Here is a 13077-nt window from a genome sequence, read left to right on the forward strand (position 1 = left end):
TTCCTCACAGGTTTCCGTAACGGGGAGGCAGGAGCAGTGCCACATAGTGATCAAGCGGAAGTAGATTAATGATTAGTAGGACTAGGTTATAAATAAAAGAAAGTTGTCTTTCTTTTCTCAGGAACCTTTGCACCGATACTTTTCAGCAACTATATATACATACAATAGAGAATTAGCTTTAAACTCTAGATATATGTAACACTCTTTCACTTTAGGAATCAGTATTTAGTATTAGTAATAGCCGCATGGTGCAAGAAGCCTATGGCTTATGCTGCACTAACCAAAAAAAAACTGAATAAAACAATGATAAAAAAAAACAACTAATAATTAATAAAAGAAAAGGAAATTAAACCTATCATCCTATGCGCTTCCCTCACCCGAAGGTACTATCCAGATGACCTTTGAATTTCCCCAAACTGTCAGCTTCTACCACCCATGTAGGTAACTTATTACAGTAATTTATAACTCACTGGCTAAAATAAAACTTCCTGCAGTCCAATCTAAACATCTCCCCCATAACTTTAATTTATGTCCCCTAATTCTAGTATCATTTATAATCTTAAAAATTGCATCCTCATTCATTTTACTGATGCCTCTCAGAGCCTTAAACACCTCAATCAAATTTCCTCTAAGGTGTCTAGTTTCCAAACTCTGGAACCCACATATTCGAAGTCTTTCTTCATAAGGATGCCCCTTTGCCCCCACCGCATATCCCTGGAGCAATAAGGCCTTAGTTGCTAATGCTCCTAAAAACCAAATAACAACAACGCTTTATAATCTCAGAGAAATTGCCCGATCACTAGAAACACTTGACACTTGGGGCCCTCCTAAACAGACCATGAACACAAGTGACAGAATCATTGGTTTTTGAAGTTGAAGGCAGCCAGAGAGAGAGAGAGAGAGAGAGAGAGAGAGAGAGAGAGAGAGAGAGAGAGAGAGAGAGAGAGAGAGAGAGAGAGAGAGAGAGGATCGTTACTGAATGATAAGCAGCCATCTTTATACTTTGAGAATCACTGAAAAGTCTTCAAATGGCACATTACAGTTTCCTCAGAAAGCTTTTTCTAAACATTTCATTGGTTAATGTTACATTTTCCCTAATTTGAAACAAAATTTAATGCAAATTCACTGCTCAGTAAAAACACTCATTTCCAAATATGACAAAAAACATAAAACACATTCTATTCAATGCACACTAATTCAGAATGATTGCATGTGATTCATGTGTTACGGAACAGGTTGAAACATGTCAACTCAATTATGATGTCACAATTTCAAGATACAAAATCAGACCCTGAAGTTTTTGATTACATCTTGGCAAGGAGTGGACAATACATCGGTACCCAGATGCCTCACTTCTACAAAGATGTAATAGTATGAAGGTATAATTTCCCAAAAACACTGAAAATTAAAAAAACTAATTCTGCAATCATAAAGGAAATAAAATACCCAGATATCATAAAAAAATCCCACACAAACTTAATCCACACTAAAAGCTCAATACAGACATTTCATGAAGATGCTCAGTCCAACCTATATATATATATATATATATATACACACATACACATACACTCGAACTTCCCTATAATGAATTCAATAAATCCAGTGAAAAAATTTGTTACAGAGAAATTTTGTTATACAGAGAATATCTTTTTTATTAGACATTGTTATCTAATAAAAAAATGAAAATGAATCTACATTTATTTTTAATGTATTTTATTTCAAAAACACTTATTTAAATTACGTTTACACAATTTTTGGCGGTAAGTATTACAAATAAAAAAAAAAAAAAAAAAATCAGTAATTTTCGTTTGCACAGTACAATTAAAAAATTGCCTGATTCTCAAAGAAAACCTCACATTTGTTCAGAGCATTATTGGGAACATGTTCACAAAACTGTAGACCCATACGAACCATTTTAAAAGCGTGAATCATTTCCTCGCAAGTTGGCTTTTCTACGGGTTGTTCTAATGCGTCTTCAGCGTCATCGTTAATTACTTCGTGATCATGGTCATGTCTGACACTGTTCAGCAGTATTTCATCTTCATTTGGATGTTCTGTTGTAGTCAGATCTTGATCTACATAAACATAACTATCCAGTGTTATTTCATTTTCGATGTTTCTGGATGATTATAATAATGTCCAAAAGTTTTTCAGTTGTGAAAGGGGCAGTTCATCTTGTTCGTCCAGTTGTTGTTGTTCGACTTCTGTATTCAATGCAAATCCCGCTTTCGAAAAACAATTTTTAATAGTGTATTCAGTGACATGACATCGTTTGTCCAAACTTTTGCCAGTTCAGAGATGCAATCTCTAAGGTTAATTGTAACCTCCAAGTTTCTATTTTCTGATAATGCATTGGCAATCTTCATTATTATTCTCTTTCAATAATGAAATTTAAAATTTTTAATAATGCCTTTTTCCATTAGGCTGGAGTTTTGACATTATGTTTGGTGGTAAAAATAACAACTTCACACTTTGGCAGAAATACTGGCAGGATGGGCCGGACAGTTGTCAGTTACCAACACGATTTTCCTTTTTTCTTTTGTTGTACGCTTGTCTAGTTTTAATATCCATTCTTCAAAAATATCACTTGTCATCCACGTTTTTTTATTAAAGGTGTAGTCAACTTACAAAGAATTTGTGCCTCTGAAACATCTTGGGTTTTTCGATTTTCCGATGACTAAAAGTCTTAATTTTTCACTTCCTGTCATATTTCCTACAACTAGCACAGAGGTTTTTTCTTTGCTTTGTTTTCCGCCAAAACATTTATCATCCTTAAAAGTAAGTGTTCGATTCAGTAAATATTTAAAGAATAAACCCATTTTGTCATCATTAAAAACATCCTTAGGTTCATATTCTTCCAAAATCTTCTTTAAGATATTGTTCCTCCAAATGTTGCAATCTTCTTCGCTTACATTAGCACTTTCTCCACAAATAACCTTTTCCACAATTCTGTGGTGCTTCTTAAATTTATCTAGCCACCTAGTGCTCGCATTAAATTCTGTATGTCCAAGGGACTATGCAAATTTCAGTGCTTGTTGCTTAATTATTGGATCCGATATTGGTATATTCTTTTCACGTATCATTTGCACCCATTTAAGAACAGCTTTATCAACATCTTTGTATATACACAACTGAATTTGCTTTTTGTTTACTCCTCCTTCAATTGCATTTAAAATTGATTCTCGATTTTTTAAAATCTTAGATAAACTGCTTGCAGGTATGCCATATTTCTCCACAATATCAGTATCATGAAGAATCTTTGCTTTATCATTAATACTTAAACACTTTCTCTTCGACATTGTTTCAGTAAAAATTAATCGATGCAGCTCTTGCCGATACATACGCCACATACATGTGCTGGCCATATAGTGAATTGTTAGTACCACCTACTCAACGACGTTCGCTTGCCAATTCAACAGTATCACGTGACCTTTCCTCTCTATCACTTTTTTGAAGAGATATACAACTTTATGAATTTCTTTTATTCTGCTTTCATTCATATATACATGAAGGAAAATTTACGGTTAATGTATGCTATATGTTACTTTTCAGAAAAAAAAAATACAAGAGCATATAGCCATTGAAGACAGCATATATGTGATTTATGACAAATTGTTCTAAAAGAACGAAATTAAAAAAAAAAAAAAATTCATGAAAACAATCTACTGGGAGTCCAGTTAGATGAGAATGGATATATCATATATTGATTGACAGGAAGGTCACATGGTACGGTTGAGGTGAGAAGCGAATGTCACTCAGAAGGCGTTACTAAAAACCGACTATAGTAGCATTCTATGTATTGCCGCTGCAAATTTCGTTTTCCTCTTAGCCAACATCAATTTACAAATCTACCCTATTTATTGTAAAGTTTATGACCACTTTTAAGAAAACCCATTTGGTTTTATAACTGTAACAAAAATGAAACGAAGACCCTCCTATGGGCATCAATGGCCACAAGTGTTCACTAAAAAGATGATTAATTCCAGATGCTAATGCACAATTTCGGAGGGAAGGAGGCCATATATTTGAGCAGCTGTTTAGCAGCAAATGCTTGAAAATATTCAAAAATGCTTTTACTAATTTTTTTTAAAAATTCGTTACAGAGAGACTAACACTTCACTATATGGGATTAATTTTACATGTAATTTCGTTTCAAGGTGCAATGTTTTGCGAAAAAATTCATAATATAGAGAAATTCGTTAAATATAAGTTCTTAATAGAGAAGTTCCACTGTGTATATATATATATATATATATATATATATATATATATATATATACAGGGTGATTCACTACCAGTGCGACAAACTTGCAGTCACAAAGACGAATCGGAATCACATAGCATTGCAGGGTCCAAAATGCCTTCGTCATGCAGTAGAGGACGTTGAACGGGAGGTCGCGTGAACAGCGATCCCGCTGTAAGTCAGCATTTGCGAACCGTTCCTGTTGAAGAAACCAAGTAGCAAAAGTCCTCCAGAGTGGATAATCTGCAGGCTCCAATGATTGGACGTGTTGCAGATGGTATGAACTCATTTGGTTTGTTGACAGTATCCTCCATACAGAGGATTGGGAAATATCCAATCGTTGGCCTATCGCTCGAGATTGCCTTCTGCAAGACGTAGGACATTCTCCTCATTGTCTGGCGTCCTCGTCGTTCGCTCTCGATTCATGGTACCTCTGGTGAAACAACCAATCTCACATAACCTTCTGTGCACACGTGCGAAAATCGTATGATGAGGAGCACGCCTGTGTGGGAAACGTTCCTGGTACAAGCGCAGAGCGGCGCGCCCGTTACAGTCAGCAGCTCCATGCACGAGGTACATGTCAACCAGTTCAAGCTAGAATACTCGTCCATCCTACTGCCTCGGGAACCGGTGCGCAAATACTGACTTAAAGCAGGATCGCTGTTCACGCGACCTCCCGTTCAACGTCCTCTACCGCATGACGAAGGCATTTCGGAACCTGCAATGCTATGTGATTCCGATTCGTCTTTGTGCCCCCTACACCTCCTGCAAGTTTGTCGCACTAGTAGTGAATAACCCTGTATACACAAATTAAAATGGGCCTGTAGTACTGGATTCTATGGTTCAAGATAATAATAATAATACAGCACATCCAGTAGAGAAAATAACTAGATTTTTAATAACTAAAATTAATTCGTAGCTTTCAGGGCAAATGAACCCCTTCTTCAGCAAGTGAATAAATGCTTACAGAATACTGACAAAATACAGACGTTAGAGATAGAATAAAATAAATATTAAGTGAGTTGTGTGTGTGTGCTCAGAGCATACATGGTCGCGAGATTGTGCAAACATTATTCACTAGATCAGTGAATAATGTTCATTGTTGGTGCACAGACGTGTATGGGATAGCTGCCAGCATTTGTCGAGTTTCAAAGCTGTTGATTCAAAGATGGGGTGTAGCCTTGTACACTCCATCTTTGGATCAACGATGGGGTGTACAACGATTCTAGCCAAAGCCAAAGACAGTGACGGTACTGCTGGGATTGGTCAATCACCTCACAATTGTGTCTGGGGTTAAGGTCATGATGGGTTGACCAGAAATGTTCCACGACTGCATGATCAGTGTCATCTAAGCGACCCTGTCATGCTCTGCGAGGTAATCCTGAAGGCATCTTGAGCTCTCCCCTATATAGCAACTGCCGCAATCATGGCAAGTTATGTGGTACACTATTCTACTATGTAAGAGGGGGTGCGATGGGAGTTTTTACATTTGAGACCAGAGAACATAAGCTACTACCAGGGAGTTGAACGGATTTCATGTGGTATTTGCGTAGGATCTTAGAAATCTGGTCCGACATGCCCGGATAGTAAGGAATGTAGGCAGTAGGCACTGTCACTTGGAGACAATGGCCTCGGATGAGTCGCAAGTTCTTGTGCTCGTAGCAAGGATCTGTCTAATACATGGGTTGGGTACCCACAATTGACTTAGTCTGGAAATCTTGGTGCACCCAGCTTCCTCTGAGCTGGAATGGCTCCAGGCTCGAGGGAACAGAGCACGTGCAGTGCTGTTTAGATGGCAAGGGGCATGGGCTGATTTGTAGTTAGTAAACTGCCCACACTACATTGGCTTACGGTACACCAAGGTTTCCGGGTGCTTCACTAGAACATCCAGGAATGGAAGGGAACTGTTCACTTTTAACTCCAAAGTGAACTGGATGGACAGTGATAAGGAGTTGAGGTACTCTAACAGTGTTGACTCTGAACCATGTGGGATGATGGTGAAGATATCATCAACATATCTGCACCACACTGTAATCGGTAAAGGCAGGCTCAGGGATATCCATTCCTCTAATTCCTTCATAGCAATGTTAGCAATGATGGAGCTGACAGGGGTGCCCATAGCAATACCGTGTATTTGTTTATACAGAGAATCGCCAAAGGCGATGACACCACCTGACAAGCATAGGTTGAGGGTAGTACAGAAGTCCTCTGTAGATAGCAATGTTCTATTCGATAGGTTGTGGTCACTCTCTAGAAGTCACCCGGTACAGACAATGGTCTGTTGGACGGGAATAGATGTAAACAACATCGAAAGACACACTGATCTCGCTGTCAGTGACTGTAAGTTCTTTGATTAGCTGAAGGGATTCCTCGCTGTTATTCACTGTATGGTTGGTATTTCCCACTAGAAATGTTAGGAGTCACGCGATGACCTAGTCAATTGTAGGTACCCAACCCATGTATTAGACAGATGCTTGCTACAAACACAAGAACTTGCAACTCATTCAAGGCCGTCCTCCCCACGTGACAGCATGCCTACTGCCTACATTCCTTACTATCCGGGCATGTCAGACCAGATTTCTAAGATCCTATGTGAGTACTGCATGAAATGCGTATAACTCCCTGATAGGAGCTTACATTCTCTGGTCTCGAAAGTAAAAACTCCCATCACCTCTCTCTTACATAGTGGAATCGTATACCGCATAACTTGCCACGATTGCGGCAGTTGCTATATAGGAAGAGCTGAAGACGCCTTCAGGATCGCCTTGCAGATCATGACAGATCGATTCGCCTAGGTGACACTGATCACTCACTCCACAATCACGGAACATTTCTGGTCAACCCATCATGACCTTAACCCCAGACGTGATTGTGAGGTGATTGACCAATCCTGGCACTACCGTCACCACCTTCGGCTAGAATCGTTAAATATATCAAGCTGTCCAAAAGCGTTAAATCGCTGCAAGGGTACAAGACTACACCCCATCTTTGAATCAACAGTTTTGAAACTCGACAACACTGGCAGCTATCCCGAACTGTGCACCAACAATGAACATCGATCTAGTGAATAATGTTTGCACAATCTTGCAACCATGTGCGTAACTGAGCACGCACAACTCATTTAGTATTTATTTTACTCTATCTCTAATGTCTGTATATTGTTAGCATTCTGTATGCATTTATTCACTTGCTGAAGAAGGGGTTCATTTACCCTGAAAGCTACGAATTAATCTTAGTTATTAAAAATCTAGTTGTCTCCATTGAATGTGCTGTATTATTATTATTATTATTATATATATGTGGCTCTAATAAAATTAAGTGTTACAATATTCTCTAATGCCAATACTGGCCTGAGGACATGATCTGGCAGGAAACAAAGTGGATCCAGAAACACATAGGATCAAATGAGCTTGACAGTGGGTTTTACCACTAGATTAGTTCTAAATAAACAAATTTTCACAAAACTCATATAAATTTTTATGTGAAAAACATCGGTTTGTGTGTTTCTTACATAAACTAAATTACAATTATTTTACATAATTCCCTTTATACGCTTGTTATTTTATTAATTTCCTAATTTAGTATGCAACAACAATTTCTTATCTGTGTACATCTAGAATCTTTGTCTTCCACCATTAAGTTAGGTTATGTACACTCTACTACCAAACATATCTAGTCACCATTGGGATTTGAGAAATCTGAATTATACATACTGTACACATATCAGAAGCAGGTACAAAAGCAACTGTATCCATGCTAGAAGTAAGCAATTTGATGAAATATATAATAGATGGATCTAGCATTACACTTAGCAACTTCCAATGGGAGCCATCATAGGATGCCAAATTAGCAATCGATCTGATCAAGCTATTCCTTGCAACTGCAAAACCCCAATTCAGCAGTGGCTGATGCAATCACCAAATGGAAATGTCATGGTAGTACTACAGCTGGGAAATGTTCAAGTATACTGCAGAAACTGACGGAAAGAGACTGAAGGCACTCAGAAGAGTGGCATGTACATCCTGTCAGTCCTCATCAAATATTATAAACTGAGAGTTCAGGGAGACCACAGGAACTGACAATAGTACAAGGATGATATGTGGGAAGCTGCACAGCAGATTTAGATTTTGCTGAAAACCTGCAGCACACAAAACAAATATCACAGCATGCAATGGACAGTATCAACTTGCCTGGCACGCAACTTGTAATTGACCTCTGGAACACTGGAAAGCTGTGCTGTGGAGTAAAGAATCAAGGGATACAGTTTACCAATCTGATTACCATGTTTTGGTCTGGCAGATGCTGGAGAATGTTATCTCGCAGTGTGTGTCACCAAAATGTGAATTTTGGCTGAGGTGCTGTTACTGTCAAACCATTTCTTGTGATTTGGACCCGGCTCAGTAGTAATTCTTGGAACAACAACTGCCACAAGGAATACATGGACAATTCTGCTCTTCTAGCACTGTGACCCTCCATTTACTGCTGCCACAGTGAATGGTAAAAGAGCACTGTGGCAGCAGTAAATGGAGGGCCCTTTCCTGTTTCAGCATGACAAGGTCATGCCTCACTGCACAGCCTACAGGGACTTGATCTAAAGAAATGGGTGTGCAAAAGTTTCAGCAGACTATTAGCAGTTCCAAATTTAACCACACTGAAAACCTTTGGAACAAAATGGAACATCAGCTCCCAGCCAGGCCAACATGTCAGCAAGCAATAACTAAATTGACCACTGCGTTGAAGGAGAATGGACCAAAATACCATCTTCTTGTTATCCAAAATCGATCTAGAGTCCACAGATAATAATACAGTGTGTAAAATTAAGGCCAAAATTGGGTCAACACATTAATAGTTAATACATCAATAAAAGATGTCCAGACACTTGCATGTTCTTTGAAACATGCAAGTGTCGGTTACTTTTGGCAGCATTGTGTGTTCTGCAATTACAGGCATAACTCATAAACAAAATAAAAATTCAGAATATACAAAAAAAATCCTGTTTATTTATTATTAAAAAAATAAAAATAATTTTTTATATATTTTATAATTTTTGCAATTTTTTTATATTATGTAAATCAAAAAATATAATTTTCTTTTTATGAAATTTCCTTTTATTTTAACTACTAACCTGATACTGAGCTCTAAGTGAAGGAAGAAGGGCAGCTCCTATGGTTAAACTGTCCAATATGATACTAAACTGGATTACAATTGGTTTAATAAGATCGTGGCCATTTGAGGGAACACGATGCTGAAATGGTGCTTCCCAGAGTGGCTGTGGTGAGTGGGATGATGTAGCATATTCATCTAACTGACGGCTGTAAAAGGACAAAACAGAGTTTCACAAATGGCATTTAAATAACCTTAGCAAAGGCCTAACTTTTTATTTAATAAGGTTAAGTGCATAAATGAAAAAGAAAGTTATTTTGTGCTTTCAGTTTCCAAATGACCAAACATTAATTTAAAATAATTTTAATATATCTTTCAGTTTTTAAAAGATAAAAATAAATGAAACAGATTTAAAAAATAATAACAGGCCAGTTGTAAAACTAAACTCAAAGCCAATTAAAATTCATAATAAAAATTCTACATCTGATGATAATGGTGGTGGTGGTGGTGATAAAACTTGATATAAAACTGGATAATAATAAAAAAATGCTTTCAATGTCTATTTTTGATATATAAGAACAAAATAGAATGAACCAGAGCTATAATGTTACCTCAATATGATACACAGAACACTTCCGTATGATACCCTCCAGAAATTAAAATGAAAACAATTAAAAAATCGAAAATCTTACATTACAGTAAGAAATAATTTACAATAATTAAAAATCAAATGAACACAATTAAAAATCAATTTAATGCAATTAAATTATGCAATAATATTAATTTTTAATAATTAATCATTTTAATTGCGTTAAATTGGTTTTTAATCAAATGTGGTCATTTGATTTTATGCACTAATGTTAATTTTTAATAATTAATAATTTTTAATTGCATTAAATTGATTTTTAATTGTGGTCATTTGATTTTAAATTATTGTTAATTATTTCTTACTGAAATGAAAGATTTTTTAATTGTTTTCATTTTAATTTCTGGAGAGTATCATACGGAAGTGTTCTGCATATCATATTGAGGTAAACTTTTATTCTTTTACAAATAAGAACAAAATAAAAGTTTCACAAAGTTTAATTTCTATCACTGGTCAAAGATCTTGCAGTTTATGTACTTATTTTACCTAGTTCTGGAAGGCTGGCATGTTGCTCTGAGTTCTTGAAGTGTTGTGGACAATTGCCTACTACTTCGTGTCATCATCCCATGAAGTACAACTGGATGTTGAGGAATATCAATGCTGACTGGTCCAATAGTAAGCAAAGCTGAATTACGATCTTTACCTTTTTTATTCTGACTTGAATACAAAGCTTGCGATTTTCCTACAGTCATCTTCACTACAGTTCTAAAATATAACAAAACAAAAAAAAATTACTGTTTCAGTCTAGTAATAGCTGGGAAAATCAGTTAAACTGGTTATTATATATTGATTATAATTTACAGATCATTCTGAAATTTCCCACGATTATAATTAATCTCTATTTATCTATTTAGCAATAGATAAATAGAGATTGTTACATTTTACATTACATTCAGTCACACACATAATATATATAATGAATGTAAAATTTACAACTACCTTATAATTGAAAGATATCCAGAAGAAAATTATAATTCACACTGATGTGATATTTATACTACACGTATATCCTATCTATACCAAAGCACATGTGCTTCGATTTGCTCACAGAGAAATAGCTTCTATTTTTTTGCTATGCATACATGGCCGATGTTAGATGCATATATTACTGTTGTACCAGTATCTGCTGTAGGTACACAGCAGATACTTAGATAGTTATGGAGTGTAGAACGTAAAAAGTTAGAAAATTTAATATTATATAGTAAATAGGTTTTTTTTTGTGTTTCTTAGTGCTAGAAACTAGTTCATTGTATGTGAAAAAAAAAAACAGGCGTAGAGCTGTAAATAATATACTGCTTGACAAAATTAATAGAACAAAATGTTTTTCATGAATATTTTATTGTGAACAGTGTCACTGAAGGAAAATAGATGATATAAAATGCAACCTGGCAAGCAAATTCTGAGTATCCAATAGAAATTGATCTACCACCTTACAGAGTCACATATTATGCAAATTATTCATGCTTATAAAAAAATGAGTTGCCTGACTACACCACTTCATTCCCATTTTTGGCTTGCTCAATGGGATAGCCACATCTCCAGTGCTTATGATGGCAAATCATCATCGTTGAGATGACTCTTTGAGATGGCAGGCTATTAGTATAAGTATTAATAATGGCCATAAGGTGCAAGGAAGCCTAAGACTTATGCTTATGCTGTTGGATGGCTTGAAGCCAGGCAGTTACAGCGGGAGTTGGCACGACAATGCTACTGCACATAGAGCTCAAGTGGCGGAGGAATATCTTGAAACTGAAGATATCCAATAACTGCCATGGCCATCATGATCACCAGACTTAAATCCAATCAAATATGTGTGAGATACCCTTGGGCGTTGTATTGCATGCAGACAGCCAACCCCTCGGTCAATTGCTGAGCTTAGCACTGGTGGAAAAATGCCACAGAATCTTATAGACAACCTTATATCGAGCATGGTTCACTGCTGTCAGGCCTGTTTAGCCATTGGATGGAATCATATGCCATACTGATTTCATGTGACCATATTTTCGAGCATCTTGTATGAACTTTTGTAATGTGACCTTTTTGGTTATTTTCATACAACCCCTCTAAATATCCCTTATACCTGTCCAAAATTTCTCACTGTCTCCTCATTTCATTGTTATTCTATGGTAACATCACCATGCCAAATTTTGTCTTGCTTCATCATAAGCTGCATGGGTTACATTACGTGTTCTGTTAATTTTTCAAGCAATGTAGTTCAAAGAGCTCAGAAAATTAATGCAAAGAAGATGCTTATTGTTTGTTTGTTGTTTGGTTTTTAGGAGCATTAGCAACTAAGGCTATATTGCTCTGGGAGATATGCAGTGATTATTCCCTGACCTTTCCACATCCTCCGTATTTGGTGGTCAGGGTCTCGAACCCCAGTCTAATCAAGAAGCGTGTGCTACGCACTGCTGCTCCTGCCCACCTGGCTACAGAGGCGCCAAAGAAGATGCATTCTTACTACATGGCTGAGGGCTTTCAATAATAAAGTTTCTGTTTCTAGCTTTTGCTTACAGTGACTTTTTTATAGTCTGAAGCTTTAAGGCCAGAACTTTGCAAAGTCCCATTTTGAATTATGAGGCATTGGAGAACTTTACACTGCACACTCAAAAACTGCCTTTACTTCTATTAGAAAAAATTACAAATCCTGTTCGGATATTTTGTGGTACTTTCTGTTCTACTTCATCAGTAACTGGGATGCTGTTTCTACAACAGCATCAATTCAAACACATTATTTTTCAACAATGATGTGAAATACTAATTAAACCTAAGAGAATAAAGATTTTGTATACTGAAACATAACTTTATAAAACACAATTAAAGACAAAAGCAAACAAAGACTTTTGATATGCTAGATATGCCTAAAAGAATCAATGAAAAAAGTGACCATACATAAAACACAATGTTAATTTTTTCCTTTATTTTATTAGGGCTAAAAGTATTTCTCTGAGAGAATCACACAGAAGAAAATCTAACAAGGAAAGCATCCGCTCTATTCCCCCACCTCCACACCTTAAGAATGAACCAACCTTTTCTAAATTTAAAATCATGGGAAAATATCTGAAAAATAATCATATTTATT

At 36.4% G+C, this 13077-nt stretch overlaps 1 protein-coding gene across 1 annotated transcript in view; it reads right to left on the reverse strand.

Moving 5' to 3' along the window:
• The window catches only part of tweek (transmembrane protein KIAA1109 homolog tweek), an 806203-nt gene that overhangs the window by 468826 nt on the left and 324300 nt on the right, over window positions 1-13077 (reverse strand). The window contains 2 exon segments of the mRNA XM_090388226.1: window positions 9372-9558; window positions 10482-10700. Coding sequence (XP_090244352.1) covers window positions 9372-9558; window positions 10482-10700 — 406 coding nt within the window.

The sequence above is a fragment of the Mastigoproctus giganteus genome, chromosome 2 (assembly GCF_048544385.1).
Source record: "Mastigoproctus giganteus isolate SK-2022 chromosome 2, ASM4854438v1, whole genome shotgun sequence".
Classification (NCBI taxonomy): domain Eukaryota; kingdom Metazoa; phylum Arthropoda; class Arachnida; order Uropygi; family Thelyphonidae; genus Mastigoproctus; species Mastigoproctus giganteus.